At 45.5% G+C, this 22,254-nt stretch overlaps 1 protein-coding gene across 1 annotated transcript in view; it reads right to left on the bottom strand.

Moving 5' to 3' along the window:
• Window positions 1-22,254, bottom strand: part of LOC142472530 (myosin heavy chain, skeletal muscle-like) — a 117,792-nt gene that overhangs the window by 13,122 nt on the left and 82,416 nt on the right. Inside the window, exon 13 of the mRNA XM_075579572.1 lies at window positions 20,778-20,914. Coding sequence (XP_075435687.1) covers window positions 20,778-20,914 — 137 coding nt within the window. The remainder of the gene's footprint in view (window positions 1-20,777; window positions 20,915-22,254) is intronic.

Raw genomic sequence — 22,254 nt, 5'->3', positions numbered from 1 at the left:
TTTAGTTGGGACCGTTATAAAGATACTGAAAGGTCACATTATATACGTCCTCCCCCGCGCTCTGCACCCACCCCCGCGCTCTGCACCCACCCCCGCGCTCTGCACCCGCCCCGCGCTCTACATCCACCCCCCATGCACTGCATCCCCGCCCCCGCACTCTGCACCCCCGCCCCCGCGCTCTGCACCCACCCCCGTGCTCTGCATCCGCCCCCCGTGCTCTGCACCCGCCCCCGCGCTCTGCACCCGCCCCCGCGCTCTGCACCCGCCCCCGCGCTCTACATCCACCCCCCATGCACTGCATTCCCGCCCCCGCACTCTGCATCCGCCCCCCACGCTCTGCATCCCCGCCCCCGCGCTCTGCACCCACCCCCACGCTCTGCACCTACCCCCACGCTCTACATCCCCCCCTCGCTCTATATCCGCCCCGCGCTCTGCACCCACCCCCGCGCTCTACATCCACCCCCGCACTTTACATCCGCCCCCTCGCTCTGCACCCGCCCCCGCGCTCTGCATCCGCCCCGCACTCTACATCCCCCCTCGCTCTACATCCGCCCCCGCGCTCTGCATCCGCCCCCCATGCTCTGCATCCACCCCCCACACTCTGCATCCGCCCCCCACGCTCTGCATCCCCGCCCCCGCGCTCTGCACCCACCCCCACGCTCTACATCCCCCCCTCGCTCTACATCCGCCCCACGCTCTGCATCCGCCCCCCACACTCTGCATCCGCCCCCCTCACTCTGCATCCGCCCCCCACACTCTGCATCCGCCCCCTCACTCTGCTTCCGCCCCCGCACTCTGCATCTGCTTCCCGCGCTCTGCATCCGCCCCCCACACTCTGCATCCGCCCCCTCACTCTGCTTCCGCCCCCCACGCTCTGCATCCGCTTCCCGCGCTCTGCATCTGCCCCCCACGCGCTCTACATCCGCCCCCCACACTCTGCATCCGCCCCCCTCACTTTGCTTCCGCCCCCCTCACTTTGCTTCCGCCCCCCACGCTCTGCATCCCTGCCCCCGCGCGCTACATCCGCCCCCCACACTCTGCATCCGCCTCAGGTTTTTCTGGAGTAATTCAACATTATATTGAATGGACAGGACTAAGCTATTTAAATTGTTATTTTCCTTAATTTGGCTCATTAACAAAACATTCATTCTTTATTTCCTTTTTTTTTTTTAATGGTGTAGGACCGTGGATATCTCTGCTTCAAAATCTGTTGGCATTTGCCCACTTTTAAACAGACGTGGCTTTCTGCCAGATAATCTCTTACACTATATTATTCAGAGAGCTTCAGTCGTCTGTATCTTTGTATTGAGAAAACGAGTACACGGTGCAGTCCCATGGAGGAGAAGCGAATACTTCGCAGAAATAACCTTTTGCTTATGAGGAGGACACAGATACATTTGCTAACTTTGCTACAGTTTCACCACCAAATGATTTCTCATCAGATCTGTAGTGGGGACTTGTAATTAAAAAATACAATATTAGTCAGATTTATTACAAGTAAAGAAATGCATAGATGAGAAAATCACGGAATATTAACTAGGAAGAAAAATGAACACAAAATCCATTAAACAACTAAATCTAAGAATCAGAGCCTAAACTGTAGAGTCAAGAAATAGTGTAATATTTATGAGAAAAGACTTGACCATGAATCGTATAATTTATGACAACCCCTTGAACAGCATAAATCTGTATAAAGATTAGAACTTCTATATAATCAAATCCCTTGGTCTAAAAATGGTGCATATTTAAGCTCTTTTAAAATTAATCCCTTTGACCAAATGTGCCGTATTCTTGTACAAACAAAATGTATTTCGCCCAAGTGATGAAAATAATGTGTCTTTCGATCTTTTGCAAAGGGCCTGATTCATTAAATGTGTCGGACGAAGCATCTGCACTTACACAAGTGAAGGACGAGACAAATCATTGGAGAACACAATCCTTATCCTGGGACTGTTCAGCAAAACTGAGAGAGACTATGACCAAGCGATAGCACCTGATGCAGAGAGCGATTGTTCCAATCATAATGGGATTAGGACAGACCTCGTAGTTACTGGTGATATGTGTCAAATTACCAAATAGCTTGCAACCATATGTCTTCTATCTGACACAAATTGTTAGTCAGAGAAGTTTATGTCAACTCCGATTTGGCAAAGATTGTTGACGCTAAGAAAATGGGAGCAAGTGATGACCTGAATGACGCGTGTGGTAGTTTCCATTACAATATGATTACTACTTAACTCCTACCGCGCGCTTTCTGCGACTACGTGCACACACCCAGCTCCCCCACACATGCAGCTCAGGGGAAAGACAGATTGATGAAATGCCTCTGAAAAAGTCAATTGAATGGCAAACCTTTCATGGCACAGCCGGAGAGGCGATGTGACCCAATACAATGAAAACGTTCAGTCAGGAATAAGCCATTCTTCAATATGGAAAATATTCTACAATCAAATGGGATCAGCGTTTCCCCCACATGTAGATTGGGGAGGGGGGGGGGGGGGACTTGTCTGCATTTCTTTGATTCATAACCTCCTTTCTGAGCCTAATTAGAAGAACTATTGCTGCTATGAACAGCAACACAGGTGTTTGTACTGGATTGCCAAAGACAGGAAAAAACATGTAGGACCATATTTACTAAGCAGTGCTATTCTATAGGACGATTTACCCCTTACAGCCCACTGAAATGACTACTGTAAGGGGTCTTTCGGCACAGAAGGTATCTTATGGCTTAACATTGTTTAGTATATATGGACCTTACAAATATCAGATGAGATGTGCTGCAACACCATAGTGAAGGCTTCTAAATGCTGGTCATATTACTGCAGTGTCTTATATGTATTTAGTGATGAACAAGCTGAAATGTGCAATGTTTTGGGCCCCATATCATCCCAATCTGCCCCTGGCCCCACCATTAGAGAGAGTAGCCACTCTAGTGTAACTTTTAAAAGGATTTACAATGACTTCCAGGCATCAGACTTTGGTAAAAACACCCATCAATCCCCCAGATGTAACCCCTTAAACATGTCACTGCTATTAATAAGCATTGGTCCTAGGCAGGATTGCCCTTTCACTTTCATTTCTTCACGTCAATGTACTCAAGTATTCAATGTATAAAACGTATCCAGATTTATTAGCCCAGAGGTAAAGCCACTTTCCCCTGGCAGACCTCATGAGAAAGAGAAAGGAATATACAGCAGTTACAGATGTAGACTTTGATATTAACCATTATAATAAATTGTTCACTAGAACAACCTGAGCAGAGATAAAGATAACGCAAACGCGCTGCTACATTAGTGTAAAGGGATGCAACATTATGCACAATCTTAGGGCCTTCTGACCATCCTTCCACCTGTGTGCGGCACTTGCTAAAGAGCCCCTAAATATGTGCAACCATCTTACTGTATACGCTATACTGTACCAGAAACACGTATGTAAATCATCTACAGTACCTGTAACTACTGTATACTATTCCTGCGCAACTTTCTATGGAACCATTTCCCTACTGAAAGACACCAGCAACCAAGACATCGCTTGGGGTAGTAATACGTGGACCTGATTTCCCCGACTCCCCCGAGTGACACAAATGGAAGCGAATTGGAAGGGGCTTAACTTTAGTTCCAGTCGTGGTAACCACCATTGGATCGGTGAATGCGATCTCCCTCTCGATAGCGAGCAATAAGGACATGACCATTCCCTGAACATCCTAAGGGTCTATTGTGCTGCCATGGAACGTCATTAAGGCATCCTAAGGGTTAATGATAAGACAACTGAATCAGATGAGGTTTAGTGGTTCCTGTATGTTGTAATTAAAAAAGTATTTTCTTTTAATGAAATCTTGTATAAGGCCCTTATAAAAATATATAGAAATGTAATTTTCCGTATGCTACTGTAGGAATTTCAAACAAGCTGCACTTCTCCCTTCTGCTGAGAAAAAGCAATACTCCCCCAGCTAATCAGCACAAAGCCTCTGGATAATTTGGAAACCACACATTTGCATTGTAATCTGCACATGAGAATTGCTTTCTACCAAGTGTTGTATAACTTTCCTGCTGTGTGATCCACAGTATCATCTCTACGCTGAGGTTTTGGTCTGTTATTATAGTCTTTTTATTTCAGTTTTTCCGATGACCAGAAGTGTAACAGAATACAGATGACATAATTACATATTACATTAATAGACTGTTTTATAATGGAATTATAAAAAGTAAATGCAAAGACAATATAGAAGAACATTAAAGTATTCATAATAGACATTGAAATAAATATCCAACTGAAATTAAATATAATAATCACCAGCCTATCCGTGTCTCGAGCCCTCTCCGTTCCTTAGTAATATACCAGATCTGGTCTGTTCCCTCTATGTTGTTAAATGAAGATTAATGTCTTTTATTTTGGAATCAGTCTCACATCATGAAACCCCTGCACTGCTGCGCCGGCGACTCGTCAACAGAAGTAACATGTATGTAATGCTGAAACCCCTGCACTGCTGCGCCCGGAGACTCGCCTAACGGGAGTAACATGTATGTAATGCTGAAACCCCTGCACTGCTGCGCCGGGCGACTCGCCTAACGGGAGTAACATGTATGTAATGCTGAAACCCCTGCACTGCTGCGCCGGCGACTCGTCAACAGAAGTAACATGTATGTAATGCTGAAACCCCTGCACTGCTGCACGGGCGACTCGCCTAACGGGAGTAACATGTATGTAATGCTGAAACCCCTGCACTGCTGCGCCGGCGACTCGTCAACAGAAGTAACATGTATGTAATGCTGAAACCCCTGCACTGCTGCGCGGGCGACTCGCCTAACGGGAGTAACATGTATGTAATGCTGAAACCCCTGCACTGCTGCGCCGGCGACTCGTCAACAGAAGTAACATGTATGTAATGCTGAAACCCCTGCACTGCTGCGCGGGCGACTCGCCTAACGGGAGTAACATGTATGTAATGCTGAAACCCCTGCACTGCTGCGCCGGCGACTCGCCTAACGGGAGTAACATGTATGTAATGCTGAAACCCCTGCACTGCTGCGCCGGCGACTCGCCTAACGGGAGTAACATGTATGTAATGCTGAAACCCCTGCACTGCTGCGCCGCCGACTCGCCTAACGGGAGTAACATGTATGTAATGCTGAAACCCCTGCACTGCTGCGCGGGCGACTCGCCTAACGGGAGTAACATGTATGTAATGCATTTCATACATTTTCTTAGGCAGCATTATAGCTTCTCCTATTAAGTTTATAACACAGCTCATTATGCTTCTGAGAGAGTGGCATAGGGGGGTCTCAAGTAAACAGCACTAGGATTTAAGCAGCCATTTTGTTCACAGCGCCATTTTGACGTGTTCTTGTCCCTGTCTGTGTCATCCATTTTGATGTTTGACTGTATGAAAGCACAGCTTGGGCGTGTACTGATACCAGCCCTGGCCAGCTGCAAAGGGAGGGAGGGTACAGCCGTGAGAAGGGGGATCAGAGTTAGGATCGACTTCTCACATTGAAGTGTCTGGTGGAACCAGAGATAGAAATCACTGCTCACATTCACCCCCCTTACAGAATACACAGACACCCACAGCGTATATAGGGGACAGGCTACTGAGCTTGCATAATCACCCCCCTTACAGAATACACAGACACCCACAGCGTATATAGGGGACAGGCTACTGAGCTTGCATAATCACCCCCCTTACAGAATACACAGACACCCACAGCGTATATAGGGGACAGGCTACTGAGCTTGCATAATCACCCCCCTTACAGAATACACAAACACCCAGAGCGTATATAGGGGACAGGCTACTGAGCTTGCATAATCACCCCCCTTACAGAATACACAGACACCCACAGCGTATATAGGGGACAGGCTACTGAGCTTGCATAATCACCCCCCTTACAGAATACACAGACACCCAGAGCGTATATAGGGGGCAGGCTACTGAGCTTGCATAATCACCCCCCTTACAGAATACACAGACACCCACAGCGTATATAGGGGACAGGTTACTGAGCTTGCATAATCACCCCCCTTACAGAATACACAAACACCCAGAGCGTATATAGGGGACAGGCTACTGAGCTTGCATAATCACCTCCCTTACAGAATACACAGACACCCAGAGCGTATATAGGGGGCAGGCTACTGAGCTTGCATAATCACCCCCCTTACAGAATACACAGACACCCAGAGCGTATATAGGGGGCAGGCTACTGAGCTTGCATAATCACCCCCCTTACAGAATACACAAACACCCAGAGCGTATATAGGGGACAGGCTACTGAGCTTGCATAATCACCCCCCTTACAGAATACACAGACACCCAGAGCGTATATAGGGGACAGGCTACTGAGCTTACATAATCACCCCCCTTACAGAATACACAAACACCCAGAGCGTATATAGGGGACAGGCTAGGTCAATGGGCAAGGTCACGTGAGTTGTACTTTTAAACAGTACATAGAGGTATTTTATTGGTGTGTTTATACAAGTGTCAGTACCAGTCCACATTGGCAGTGAGGGGGTGGGGCTCATATATCTCCATCACCCACACTCACCAGGACATTTATTCAGGTCACAGACTACACACGCACCCATATATACCTCACTCAATTATATACCTTATACCCAGCCTATTCCCTTCAATCAAGAAAATCATTGTTAATTACAGAGCATGTCACTTGAGCACTATATTTGAACATTGTTCTTCTACTTGGCACCTTAACATATCCATAGTAGCTCGTGACCACTGAAGATATAATCCACTACTTGGGACACGAGGAAAGTAGTACAGTCCTTTTGAAAGCTGTTTATCAATATATATTACAAATACATGGTGAGAGACAGACAGGATGGAGTGCTTATCAGAGGACTCAGATACCAGCCAAAATAAATCCACATCCTATGCACACAAATGCACTGATAACACCAAACGAAGCAAACAAGCAGCTCAGGTGTTTGAGGGGTCCACGCTGTTAATTGATGATGATGATATAGATCTTCCTATGTTCTTTAACAAATTTGAAAAAGCCCTAGCTACCGACATACGGTTGTGGTGGGACATCACCACACTAGAGAACTATAGAATGATGAAGCGAATACCAAGAGGCTTAAGAATAACAAAAACGCCATCATTTGGATTCCCATCGAAAGAATTTGAATCCAAATGGATCAAACTATTAGATGAATGTTCCTTTAGATTGATCGATATAATAATAGAACATAAGATAGAAGAGAAAAAACTCACATCAAATACAGTGAAAGACCTACAATTGAATTTGAAAAACTTAATTGATATGGATGAATTTGATGACTGTGATGACAAACTAAGTAAACATATTAAAACTATGGAACAAGAACTTATGACACAGAAACAAAAGAAGTATGAGAGAGACAAGATGGATTATGTTTTTAATCAGGTGTATATGTGGCAAAAACCAATATCACATAGAAATGCCAACAAAAATAAGAATCAGAAGAGAAATCAACACAGAGAGAGAGAGAATCAAACAAAATCTACACCAAACAAATCCATTCTAAAGAATAGATCAGAACTTTCTAGTATATCAGACACATCAGACATTGAAACACGTACACCATCAGTCTCCTTTTCAAGAGGCCCAGACGCAGAGAGACACTCCCGTGACCAGGGGGAACAAGATAACAGATCATCAACATCATACACACGGAGATATGAGTCTTCTTCATCATATGAATCCAAAGCCCCAAAAAACGGTTCAGAAAAACAAGGCGCTCGGCCAAAAGAAAAAAGAGACAAAAAGAGAAAGATGGACAATTAAATGTTGACAATAACAACGTCATTAATATTTCTGGTATACCTTTAAACAATGAAGAAATGCAATTACTTAACAAAGGCTTGAACTTTGCCCTAAATGACAACTTCGACCTTTTTTCTACGGTTATTGATGTGCAGAGATTTATTAGAAAATTGTCTTTAAAGAAATGGTTTAACAATAAAAATGCTAATCTTGACACCTTGTCTCCACCAGAGGCTCCAACATCCAATAGAGAGCCCCTGATGGACACAATGTTGCAAGATCAATTGTCTTTCAAAGAATACACCAGTATACAAGACCTAACAGATCTGCTTGCAGAACATGAGGAGGAACAAGAAGAAGACATTACCACATTCTTAACACATAGCAAACATTCAGGGTTAAGAAACAAATCACTTTTCTGCCCAACATATAACAAAGGACCATTTTTGGAAACTTTTCAAAAACTAGTAGATTGTGACTTACAAGTATTAGCCAAGGGATATACCTTCTCAAACATAAGACCTGACAACCTCACTAAAAATGAACGAAACACACTACAAAAACTAAAAACCAATAATGAGATTATTATAAAAAACGCTGATAAAGGCGGAGCTATTGTAGTGATGTCCAAAGATCAATACTTGAAAGAGGCCATGAGGCAACTCAATGATAGGGTCTGTTACCTTAAGTTGGAGAAGGATCCCACCACTATGTATCTGTCTGAATTGAATACCCTTATTGATCTAGGCAAAGAATTGCGGGTATTAACGACTCAGGAATGTCAGTATTTGTGCAATCGCTCTCCAACCATACCGATATTTCACCATCTCCCAAAGATCCACAAATCTCTGGATAATCCACCAGGGAGACCAATTATCTCCAGCATTGGATCTTTGGGAGATGGTATATCGAGATATGTTGATGTTTTTTTACAACCTCTAGTGAGAGCACTCCCCTCCTATCTCAGAGATTCCACTCACCTGATCACAATGTTAAATGAAATCACGTGGTGTCACAATTATTTTTGGGTCACACTAGACGTGACATCTTTATACACAATTATTAGACACGAATTAGGTATCCAAGCAGTCACTCACTTTCTTAACACTTCCAATTTACACACGCCCCAAATCACATTTCTATTAGATTGTATTATCTTCCTTCTACAACACAATTATTTTTTGTTCAATCACCACTTTTTTCTTCAAAAACAAGGCACGGCTATGGGGACCTCCTTTGCACCTTCCTACGCGAACTTATACATGGGATTTTGGGAAAACATTCACATTTTTGGTGTCACCAACCCGTTTCGTAACAATATTATTTTCTATCGTCGGTACGACCTTATTTTGATATGGAGGGGAGACTACTCTACACTACAGGAATTTATTCTTTATCTGAATAACAATACATATAATTTAAAATTTACATCATCAATTCACATCAATCATATCAATTATTTAGACATCAATTTATATGTTGATACTGATTGCACGGTACAGACAAACCTGTTTCGCAAAACCAATGCCCGCAATTCTCTCCTCAGGGCCAATAGCAGTCATCCGAAACCACTTTTACGCGGTATACCAATCGGACAATATCTCAGACTAAGAAGGATTTGCTCTACTGAGGAAACCTTCTTGGAAGAATCTGAGATATTGAGTGAGAGATTTAGAAACCGAGGCTACCCTGAGGAACATATTCAATCTGCGTTCAACAGAGCGCTTAACACAGAGCGAGAACATCTACTAAAGAAATTTCCAGACAAACACAAACACAATAGACCACAGGAACGAGATTCAGGAACACCACTCTTTATCACAACATACAGTAATCAGGCAAAATGTATTAAGCAAATTGTAGACAAACATTGGAAGGTTCTACAATTAGACAAAGACCTTAATAAATATGTGTCTAGTACACCAAGATTTGTCTACAAAAAGGCGAAAACTATAGGTTATCACCTATCACCGAGTTTATTTGCCCTAGAATCCAGAGACACAAAATTACCCAAAGGTTTCCATAAATGTGGGAATTGTGTATACTGTAAGTATGTCACCCCTTTGTCAGAAATTACCAATAAACATACAGGACAGAAATATAAAATTAATCATTTCATGACATGTAATACAAATTATGTGGTGTATAAAATAAATTGTCAATGCGGTAAAGTGTACATCGGAAGGACAATTCGTCCGTTAAAGATTAGAATTTCTGAGCACATACGCTCTATTAAAAAGAATCATATAGAATTACCGGTAGCAAAACATTTTCATGAATGCCCACAAGGCTCGTTAGAAACTTTCAAATTCCATGCATTGGAACATATCCCCAAACACATTAGGGGAGGCAATAGAGAATTGACTCTGAATCAGAGAGAAATGTTTTGGATTTATACCCTCGGGTCTCTTGCACCCGGGGGTATAAATACCGATTGGGAATTGAAACATTTTTTGCAATAAAATTATTGGTATTATTAATATCAGGTCATGTATATATTATATTATACATATTTTTATAATTCTGTGTACCACAAGTTATATGGTTATCTCTTTGTATCTCTCTGAACTTGACCAATAGAATGTATTATATATTGTTCCCTCTCTAATCCAGTTCTGTGTCATACCAAGTATCATAATTACTGTATTTTATTTTCATTAATATCTATTGATGTCCTCTGATAGGATTGTATATGTTGACTATTGTTTTTAATATATCTTGCTTGAAATGAGTTATCAACTATTCAGCAAAGATATCTGTGCTGTGCTTTCCCTCATCTGTATAAAGTCTTCACCCCAGGGTTAATCCACGGGTTGCCATGACTACATATTTATTATGTAAACAAATCATTGTCATGGGCATCATAGCGATATGTCATTTCCGGTTTAAAAGTATGTGCCATAGCGACACGTCATTTCCGGTTTAGTATACACCTAAATACGGATAGATTTGGCTTTGCTTTACCTCCACACTCCCAGATAACCCCTCCCCATGAGGTTAGAAGACGCGCTATCCAATACCATACCCAGCCGGCAAATAACAGTGACTCGCATATCGCGATACGTCACTTCCGGTATACCAAGTGAGTCGCGTCACTTCCGGTTTTCAAATTTTACACGGAGGTCTCAAATTATGATAATTGGGATCTCTATAAGAGGGCAACCACAGCACACCACACTGTACTCTCCGACGAAGCGCCAGCAAGGCGTGAAACGCGTTAGAGACAGAGGTTTTTTTTCCTGCACCCATACCTGTCTGCACCATGACTTCTCAATAAAGAACTTTTATTTTCATTATACTGCTGCTGTCCCGTGGATCCAGTCTATCGCTGTGCGCTGCACCTCTACATCTGTGGCTACTGAGCTTACATAATCACCCCCCTTACAGAATACACAAACACCCAGAGCGTATATAGGGGACAGGCTACTGAGCTTGCATAATCACCCCCCTTACAGAATACACAGACACCCACAGCGTATATAGGGGGCAGGCTACTGAGCTTGCATAATCACCCCCCTTACAGAATACACAAACACCCAGAGCGTATATAGGGGACAGGCTACTGAGCTTGCATAATCACCCCCCTTACAGAATACACAGACACCCAGAGTGTATATAGGGGACAGGCTACTGAGCTTACATAATCACCCCCCTTACAGAATACACAAACACCCAGAGCGTATATAGGGGACAGGCTACTGAGCTTGCATAATCACCCCCCTTACAGAATACACAGACACCCAGAGCGTATATAGGGGGCAGGCTACTGAGCTTGCATAATCACCCCCCTTACAGAATACACAGACACCCAGAGCGTATATAGGGGACAGGCTACTGAGCTTGCATAATCACCCCCCTTACAGAATACACAGACACCCAGAGCGTATATAGGGGACAGGCTACTGAGCTTGCATAATCACCCCCCTTACAGAATACACAAACACCCAGAGCGTATATAGGGGACAGGCTACTGAGCTTACATAATCACCCCCCTTACAGAATACACAAACACCCAGAGCGTATATAGGGGACAGGCTACTGAGCTTACATAATCACCCCCCTTACAGAATACACAAACACCCAGAGCGTATATAGGGGACAGGTTACTGAGCTTGCATAATCACCCCCCTTACAGAATACACAAACACCCAGAGCGTATATAGGGGACAGGCTACTGAGCTTGCACATTCATCCCCCTTACAGAATACACAAACACCCAGAGCGTATATAGGGGACAGGTTACTGAGCTTGCATAATCACCCCCCTTACAGAATACACAAACACCCAGAGCGTATATAGGGGACAGGCTACTGAGCTTGCACATTCATCCCCCTTACAGAATACACAAACACCCAGAGCGTATATAGGGGACAGGTTACTGAGCTTGCATAATCACCCCCCTTACAGAATACACAAACACCCAGAGCGTATATAGGGGACAGGCTACTGAGCTTGCATAATCACCCCCCTTACAGAATACACAAACACCCAGAGCGTATATAGGGGGCAGGCTACTGAGCTTGCATAATCACCCCCCTTACAGAATACACAAACACCCAGAGCGTATATAGGGGACAGGCTATTGAGCTTGCATAATCACCCCCCTTACAGAATACACAAACACCCAGAGCGTATATAGGGGACAGGCTACTGAGCTTGCATAATCACCCCCCTTACAGAATACACAAACACCCAGAGCGTATATAGGGGACAGGCTACTGAGCTTGCATAATCACCCCCCTTACAGAATACACAAACACCCAGAGCGTATATAGGGGACAGGCTACTGAGCTTGCATAATCACCCCCCTTACAGAATACACAAACACCCAGAGCGTATATAGGGGACAGGCTACTGAGCTTGCATAATCACCCCCCTTACAGAATACACAGACACCCAGAGCGTATATAGGGGACAGGCTACTGAGCTTGCATAATCACCCCCCTTACAGAATACACAAACACCCAGAGCGTATATAGGGGACAGGCTACTGAGCTTGCATAATCACCCCCCTTACAGAATACACAGACACCCAGAGCGTATATAGGGGACAGGCTACTGAGCTTGCATAATCACCCCCCTTACAGAATACACAAACACCCAGAGCGTATATAGGGGGCAGGCTACTGAGCTTGCATAATCACCCCCCTTACAGAATACACAGACACCCACAGCGTATATAGGGGACAGGCTACTGAGCTTGCATAATCACCCCCCTTACAGAATACACAAACACCCAGAGCGTATATAGGGGACAGGCTACTGAGCTTGCATAATCACCCCCCTTACTGAATACACAGACACCCAGAGCGTATATAGGGGGCAGGCTACTGAGCTTGCATAATCACCCCCCTTACAGAATACACAAACACCCAGAGCGTATATAGGGGACAGGCTACTGAGCTTGCATAATCACCCCCCTTACAGAATACACAAACACCCAGAGCGTATATAGGGGACAGGCTACTGAGCTTACATAATCACCCCCCTTACAGAATACACAAACACCCAGAGCGTATATAGGGGGCAGGCTACTGAGCTTGCATAATCACCCCCCTTACAGAATACACAAACACCCACAGCGTATATAGGGGACAGGCTACTGAGCTTGCATAATCACCCCCCTTACAGAATACACAAACACCCAGAGCGTATATAGGGGACAGGCTACTGAGCGTACATAATCACCCCCCTTACAGAATACACAAACACCCAGAGCGTATATAGGGGACAGGCTACTGAGCGTACATAATCACCCCCCTTACAGAATACACAAACACCCAGAGCGTATATAGGGGACAGGCTACTGAGCTTGCATAATGATTTTAAGCTGATTTTCTCATATTCATTTGTTTTTTCTTATACATTTCAGTTATTTTCTATGACGTACAAGTCACCCCATAGAGGGGGCGAGAACTTTAGTATTAGGGTATAAATATATTGTATGCCGTATATTTGGCAGACAGCATTTGCCTAAGCTGTCTCCATCCAAGTGTGCACCTGAATGCTTAATAAACTCACTTGTTATTCTGTTACATTGAACCCTAATTTGTATTGTTTTCGTCACACTTTCACACTTCTAATGCTGTTTTACTAGGACCTGTTCTTTACCAGAGAATATGTTCAGGGTTGTTTCTTGTGTCCGAACATCCAGAGTATTTATACATTTTTACCGTTTTAAGAAAACACTTTTTTTTTTCATTCTTCTTTTACGCTATGCGTGATATTTATTTTCTCCATGGTCACAAAGTGACACAGATTGTTGGTTAGTTGGTATATGGAGGCTGCGCTTGAATCTAACCATTTATTAATGATACATTTCTTGGCAATCAAGAGCATGAGATTATCTACTATTTTTGCTCTCTATATATGATCCATAATATTCTCTTGTTTGGTTCCCAATATTAGTGCTTTAAAATCAACTTCAACATTTACTAAATCTTTTATTTATTTTCTTGTTTTAATCCAGAACCTTTTGACTTTCCCGGAATGGCAACACGTATATACAAGGTTCGGTTCACCAACACGTATATACAAGGTTCGGTTCACCAACACGTATATACAAGGTTCGGTTCACCAACACGTATATACAAGGTTCGGTTCACCAACACGTATATACAAGGTTCGGTTCACCAACACGTATATACAAGGTTCGGTTCACCAACACGTATATACAAGGTTCGGTTCACCAACACGTATATACAAGGTTCGGTTCACCAACACGTATATACAAGGTTCGGTTCACCAACACGTTAATACAAAGTTCGGTTCACCAACACGTATATACAAGGTTCGGTTCACCAACACGTATATACAAGGTTCGGTTCACCAACACGTATATACAAGGTTCGGTTCACCAACACGTATATACAAGGTTCGATTCACCAACACGTATATACAAGGTTCGGTTCACCAACACGTATATACAAGGTTCGGTTCACCAACACGTATATACAAGGTTCGGTTCACCAACACGTATATACAAGGTTCGGTTCACCAACACGTATATACAAAGTTCGGTTCACCAACACGTATATACAAGGTTCGGTTCACCAACACGTATATACAAGTTTCGGTTCACCAACACGTATATACAAGATTCGGTTCACCAACACGTATATACAAGGTTCGGTTCACCAACACGTATATACAAGGTTCGGTTCACCAACACGTATATACAAGGTTCGGTTCACCAACACGTATATACAAGGTTCGGTTCACCAACACGTATATACAAGGTTCGGTTCACCAACACGTATATACAAGGTTCGGTTCACCAACACGTATATACAAGGTTCGGTTCACCAACACGTATATACAAGTTTCGGTTCACCAACACGTATATACAAGGTTCGGTTCACCAACACGTATATACAAGGTTCGGTTCACCAACACGTATATACAAGGTTCGGTTCACCAACACGTATATACAAGGTTCGGTTCACCAACACGTATATACAAGGTTCGGTTCACCAACACGTATATACAAGGTTCGGTTCACCAACACGTATATACAAGGTTCGGTTCACCAACACGTATATACAAGGTTCGGTTCCCCAACAGTCTTACATTTAATCTATTAGTTCCCTGACCATTGGGACCTGCACCTCGGGGTCGTTTACAAAAAGCATCAGGTCGTCTTCAAATAGGGTTAGGTATAGCTCCGGTCTCTACACACGGCGGCGGGCTACAAACATGGGCACATAGCTCCGGTCTCTACACACGGCGGCGGGCTACAAACATGGGCACATAGCTCCGGTCTCTACACACGGCGGCGGGCTACAAACATGTGCACATAGCTCTGGTCTCTACACATGGCGACGGGCTACAAACATGGGCACATAGCTCCGGTCTCTACACACGGCGGCGGGCTACAAACATGGGCACATAGCTCCGGTCTCTACACACGGCGGCGGGCTACAAACATGGGCACATAGCTCCGGTCTCTACACACGGCGGCGGGCTACAAACATGGGCACATAGCTCCGGTCTCTACACACGGCGGCGGGCTACAAACATGGGCACATAGTTCCGGTCTCTACACATGGTCGTCGGGCTACAAACATGGGCACATAGCTCCGGTCTCTACACACGGCGGCAGGCTACAAACATGGGCACATAGCTCTGGTCTCTACACACGGCGGCGGGCTACAAACATGGGCACATAGCTCTGGTCTCTACACACGGCGGCAGGCTACAAACATGGGCACATAGCTCTGGTCTCTACACATGGTCGTCGGGCTACAAACATGGGCACATAGCTCCGGTCTCTATACACGGCGGCGGGCTACAAACATGGGCACATAGCTTCGGTCTATACACACGGCGGCGGGCTACAAACATGGGTACATAGCTCCAGTCTCTACACACGGCGGCGGGCTACAAACATGGGCACATAGCTCCGGTCTCTACACATGGCGGCGGGCTACAAACATGGGCACATAGCTCCGGTCTCTACACACGGCGGCGGGCTACAAACATGGGCACATAGCTCCGGTCTCTACACACGGCGGCGGGCTACAAACATGGGCACATAGCTCCGGTCTCTACACACGGCGGCGGGCTACAAACATGGGCACATAGCTCCGGTCTCTACACACGGCGGCGGGCTACAAACATGGGCACATAGTTCCGGTCTCTACACATGGTCGTCGGGCTACAAACATGGGCACATAGCTCCGGTCTCTACACACGGCGGCAGGCTACAAACATGGGCACATAGCTCTGGTCTCTACACACGGCGGCGGGCTACAAACATGGGCACATAGCTCTGGTCTCTACACACGGCGGCAGGCTACAAACATGGGCACATAGCTCTGGTCTCTACACATGGTCGTCGGGCTACAAACATGGGCACATAGCTCCGGTCTCTATACACGGCGGCGGGCTACAAACATGGGCACATAGCTTCGGTCTATACACACGGCGGCGGGCTACAAACATGGGTACATAGCTCCAGTCTCTACACACGGCGGCGGGCTACAAACATGGGCCCATAGCTCCGGTCTCTACACATGGCGGCGGGCTACAAACATGGGCACATAGCTCCGGTCTCTACACACGGCGGCGGGCTACAAACATGGGCACATAGCTCCGGTCTCTACACATGGGCACATAGCTCCGGTCTCTACACACGGCGGCGGGCTACAAACATGGGCACATAGCTCCGGTCTCTACACATGGGCACATAGCTCCGGTCTCTACACATGGCGGCGGGCTACAAACATGGGCACACAGCTCCGGTCTCTACACATGGTCGGCGGGCTACAAACATGGGCACATAGCTCCGGTCTCTACACATGGCGGAGGGCTACAAACATGGGCACATAGCTCCGGTCTCTACACAAGGCGGCGGGCTACAAACATGGGCACATAGCTCTGGTCTCTACACATGGCGGCGGGCTACAAACATGGGCACATAGCTCCGGTCTCTACACATGGCGGCGGGCTACAAACATGGGCACATAGCTCCGGTCTCTACACATGGCGGCGGGCTACAAACATGGGAACATAGCTCCGGTCTCTATACATGGCGGCGGGCTACAAACATGGGCACATAGCTCCGGTCTCTACACATGGCGGCGGGCTACAAACATGGGCACATAGCTCCGGTCTCTACACATGGCGACGGGCTACAAACATGGGCACATAGCTCTGGTCTCTACACATGGTCGGCGGGCTACAAACATGGGCACATAGCTCCGGTCTCTACACATGGCGACGGGCTACAAACATGGGCACATAGCTCTGGTCTCTACACATGGTCGGCGGGCTACAAACATGGGCACATAGCTCTGGTCTCTACACACGGCGGCGGGCTACAAACATGGGCACATAGCTCTGGTCTCTACACACGGCGGCGGGCTACAAACATGGGCACATAGCTCTGGTCTCTACACATGGTCGGCGGGCTACAAACATGGGCACATAGCTCCGGTCTCTACACACAGCGGCGGGCTACAAACATGGGCACATAGCTCCGGTCTCTACACACAGCGGCGGGCTACAAACATGGGCACATAGCTCCGGTCTCTACACATGGCGGCGGGCTACAAACATGGGCACATAGCTCCGGTCTCTACACACAGCGGCGGGCTACAAACGAGGACACATGGGTCACCACTAGAAAGCTGCTTCTTGGGCACCAGAGCGAGCCCTGCCCCCGATGGGCATATTGTTTCCACAGTTGACCCGTGGAAAGCCGGTTAACTCTGGGTTCTGCTCCAGATGTCGGGAGACACCCGAAGTCCTCCAGGGGAAACCCCAGTTCAGGTAGGATTAAGAAGAAAAAACTAATAATACATTTTAGCCTGAATTGTACCTTTAAATATCAAAGACAAATATAATTTAGATTTAAGATTTCTGCCGGCAGCAACTGCAAACATGAAGCAGGCATGCAGCACAAATGGCTTATTATGTTTCAGACAACACTCTGAAGTAATTTGCTGCAGGCTAAAGGATATAGCTCGAGGACATACTGTATCTTGTTCATATTGTGTTTCACAAAATTGACTAATTTCCCCAGACTTTAATTTACTTCCTAATTAGGCTTGTGTTTGATGGGCTTGGCAATTTGTTAGACTCTACTTGCATCTGCCCAGTGATTTTGTAGAACGGTTGAATGATTTATCACTGTTGGTACTGAATATTAATGTTTCTAGGACTTTATTGGTAAGTTAAACTCATTGATGTACGATTGCCTTTCCAACAACGATATCAATTAAACTTCTAACAGGATGACTGACCGATAAAAAGTAAATGCATTATTGACTCATTCTTGTCACACAGCAAAATGTTTCTATTATAATTCCGCTAAATATATTAGTCATGATGAATAGAAATCGCTTTTTTGTAAATTGGGGAAACCTTTATTGGCCTGAAATAAAATTATACACAAACTGCATTCTTATATAGTGCTGACAGTGGATGTAGCTCTGTACATCACATGTAGTCCAAAGTGCTTACAGCCTAATTGTGGGTGCCTTTGGCGAAGGAATATATAACGCAAATGTTCATAGGTCACAAGGAGACCTTACACTGGGTTTCAGGATCACCCACATCAAAGGCATTCTTACCACTAAGCAATTGCCCACCCAACCCAGAAGTGATCAGTCCAAAGAGTAGTTACTTGATACGGAAATGCCCAAGGGTCTATGGCCACGGAGGTGACACAGCCCTTTGGCACTCAAAGTGTTTAATTAATCTAACTAATCAGATTAAGAGCCAGAATTTGCCTTTATTTGTTCATCTTGTTATGGACCTCTGAAAGGGGGCGTGTTTGCCAGTCGAGTGTTGAATTTACCCTCAACCCACCTTCCGTGATATGGAGCATCCTGAGGCTATCAGACCCCTCCCAAGTCTCAGCCCACCCTCCGTGATATGGAGCATCCCAAGGAAATCAGACACTCCCAAGTCTCAGCCCACCCTCCATGATATGGAGCATCCCAAGGATATCAGACCCCTCCCAAGTCTCAGCCCACCCTCCATGATATGGAGCATCCCAAGGAAATCAGACACTCCCAAGTCTCAGCCCACCCTCCGTGATATGGAGCATCCCAAGGAAATCAGACCCCTCCCAAGTCTCAGCCCACCCTCCGTGATATGGAGCATCCCAAGGAAATCAGACCCCTCCCAAGTCTCAGCCTACCCTCCGTGATATGGAGCATCCCAAGGAAATCAGACCCCTCCCAAGTCTCAGCCCACCCTCCGTGATATGGAGCATCCCAAGGAAATCAGACACTCCCAAGTCTCAGCCCACCCTCCGTGATATGGAGCATCCCAAGGAAATCAGACCCCTCCCAAGTCTCAGCCTACCCTCCATGATATGGAGCATCCCAAGGAAATCAGACCCCTCCCAAGTCTCAGCCCACCCTCCGTGATATGGAGCATCCCAAGGAAATCAGACCCCTCCCAAGTCTCAGCCCACCCTCCGTGATATGGAGCATCCCAAGGAAATCAGACACTCCCAAGTCTCAGCCCACCCTCCGTGATATGGAGCATCCCAAGGAAATCAGACACTCCCAAGTCTCAGCCTACCCTCCATGATATGGAGCCTCCCAAGGATATCAGACACCTAACAAGTCTCAGCCCACCCTCCATGATATGGAGCATCCCAAGGAAATAAGACCCCTCCCAAGTCTCAGCCCACCCTCCATGATATGAAGCATCCCAAGGAAATCAGACACTCCCAAGTCCCAGCCCACCCTCCGTGATATGGAGCATCCCAAGGATATCAGATCCCTCCCAAGTCTCAGCCCACCCTCCGTGATATGGAGCATCCAAAGGAAATCAGACCCTTCTCAAGTCTCAGCCCACCCTCCGTGATATGGAGCATCCCAAGGATATCAGACCCCTCCCAAGTCTCAGCCCACCCTCCGTGATATGGAGCATCCCAAGGAAATCAGACACTCCCAAGTTTCAGCCCACCCTCCGTGATATGGAGCATCCCAAGGAAATCAGACCCCTCCCAAGTCTCAGCCCACCCTCCGTGATATGGAGCATCCCAAGGAAATCAGACACTCCCAAGTCTCAGCCCACCCTCCGTGATATGGAGCATCCCAAGGAAATCAGACACTCCCAAGTCTCAGCCCACCCTCCATGATATGGAGCATCCCAAGGAAATCAGACCCCTCCCAAGTTTCACCTCACTTTGTTTACAAACGAACTTTAACAAATAATAAAAACATACTTATAGGTATCAGATTTTGGTTAAAAAAGGCAATAATTCACCCAGATGACACTAGCATGAATGCTCTTTGGTCCTTGGTGGACTGCCTCTGTAAACTCTATTTGACCGCTATGGGGACTATGTATTATTGTATTGTATTTATTATCTCATTGTACTTGAGATGACCTTGATCCCTATTCAATATGCTGTGAAGCCTTCTTCCTCTTGTTAGGGAAGATTTTAGACCCACTCTTTTTAAATTGGCCTTACATCTCTCCGAGCAAGAAGACATCATTACAGCACATTGAATACGGACTTACATTCAAGGTCATTGACAATCTCACCTCTAAAGTGGCTTCAGCTTCTTCATAAGCTACTTGCATCTCTTCTTTCTCCATCTCCAGCTTCTTCTTTGATTTCTGATGTTCGTGGACATTTTTCCCGACATCTCTAAGTTGTTCTAACAGATCGGCAATCTCTTCTAAAATGACAATGAAAATCACATGAAGAATATGCAAACATAGGTTTTCCGAGATAAATGTGTAAATAAAGTCATGCTTGAGCTCCGTAATCAATCTAATTATATTGGGTTTACTCTGAGATCACTGTCTGGTTTACTATCATCCCCTACTAGTGGCAATGACATGGTTAAAAGGTTAAATTGAGACGACTGACGCATAAAAAAACGCATTGTTTTTAAACATTTAGGCCATTTAACCATTCTAGCACTGGAAAAAACTATAACGGGTCAGAGAAAGCAGCACTCCCAATTCCATGTAGTGCCTGCCTGTCTGTCCATTACATCTGGGGAATTACTCGAGAAGCGAGGAGCAATGAACTCCAACGATCTTCTGCAAAACGGTGTCAATATTTAATTAAAACAAATTGACATTTTGGTCCCTCTTCAAAAACGTACCAAATAAGGATGGAAACGTGGATTTGTCCTAAATAAATATTGACACTGTTTTGCAGAAGTCCATTGAGTTCGGTTCATTGCTCCTCGCTGGAAGAAACTTTACAGCCAAAGTCCACGGGCTGGTGTCCGGGAGAGGTCTGATAGCAGAAGACAAGTATGGCCCCAAGGTCTTCATAGTTACGGAATATTGTAGAGTGTTTTTACGGACTTTACATAATATCTTTCTATTATATTCCTTGTATCAATGTACGCATATATAACCTTTTGTCTTCTTAATGCATTTAAAGTGTAAAAAGAATGAAATGCATTGTCACAATATACAAATCCTAATGTGAGTGGCAGATTGTATTAATTTGGGAAATAATGCAGTGGTGCATTGTGTTGTGTTGAGTTGTGGTGCGTTGTGTTGTGTTGTGGTGCGTTGTGTTGTGTGCACTTGTTCTCCAGGCAAACTCCCGGGTCTGTTACATCCAATTAATGACTAGTTTCATAAACATTTTGTCTTTGGTTGGAAGTAGACCAGGGATGGGCAACTGCCGTCCTTAAGGGCCACCAACAGGTAAGGTTTTCAGGATATCCCTGCTTCAGCACAGGTGGCTCAATCAGTGGTTCAGTCAGAATGACTGAGTCACTGATTGAACCACCTGTGCTGAAGCAGGGATATCCCTAACACCTTGCCTGTTGGTGGCAATTAAAGACTGGAGTTGGCCACCCCTGATGTAGACTGATTTGGCTGTAGTTCTTGAGGTCTTCTCCGTGGCTTGTCCTGTGGCTGAGGGTTAGGGTTGGGGTTAGGGTTTATGGCATTGCACCACTGTTCTGGAATTTGTAAGAGCTCAGCAAGGATTTTCCCTACGTCTTACACAGCGTCCTTAAATATTTCAGTAGTTACTTCCTCTTCTCCT

This window comes from Ascaphus truei, chromosome 22 (genome assembly GCF_040206685.1).
Source record: "Ascaphus truei isolate aAscTru1 chromosome 22, aAscTru1.hap1, whole genome shotgun sequence".
NCBI lineage: Eukaryota > Metazoa > Chordata > Amphibia > Anura > Ascaphidae > Ascaphus > Ascaphus truei.
The sequence above is the reverse complement of the archived record's forward strand: the minus strand, read 5'-3'. Positions and strand labels throughout refer to the sequence as shown.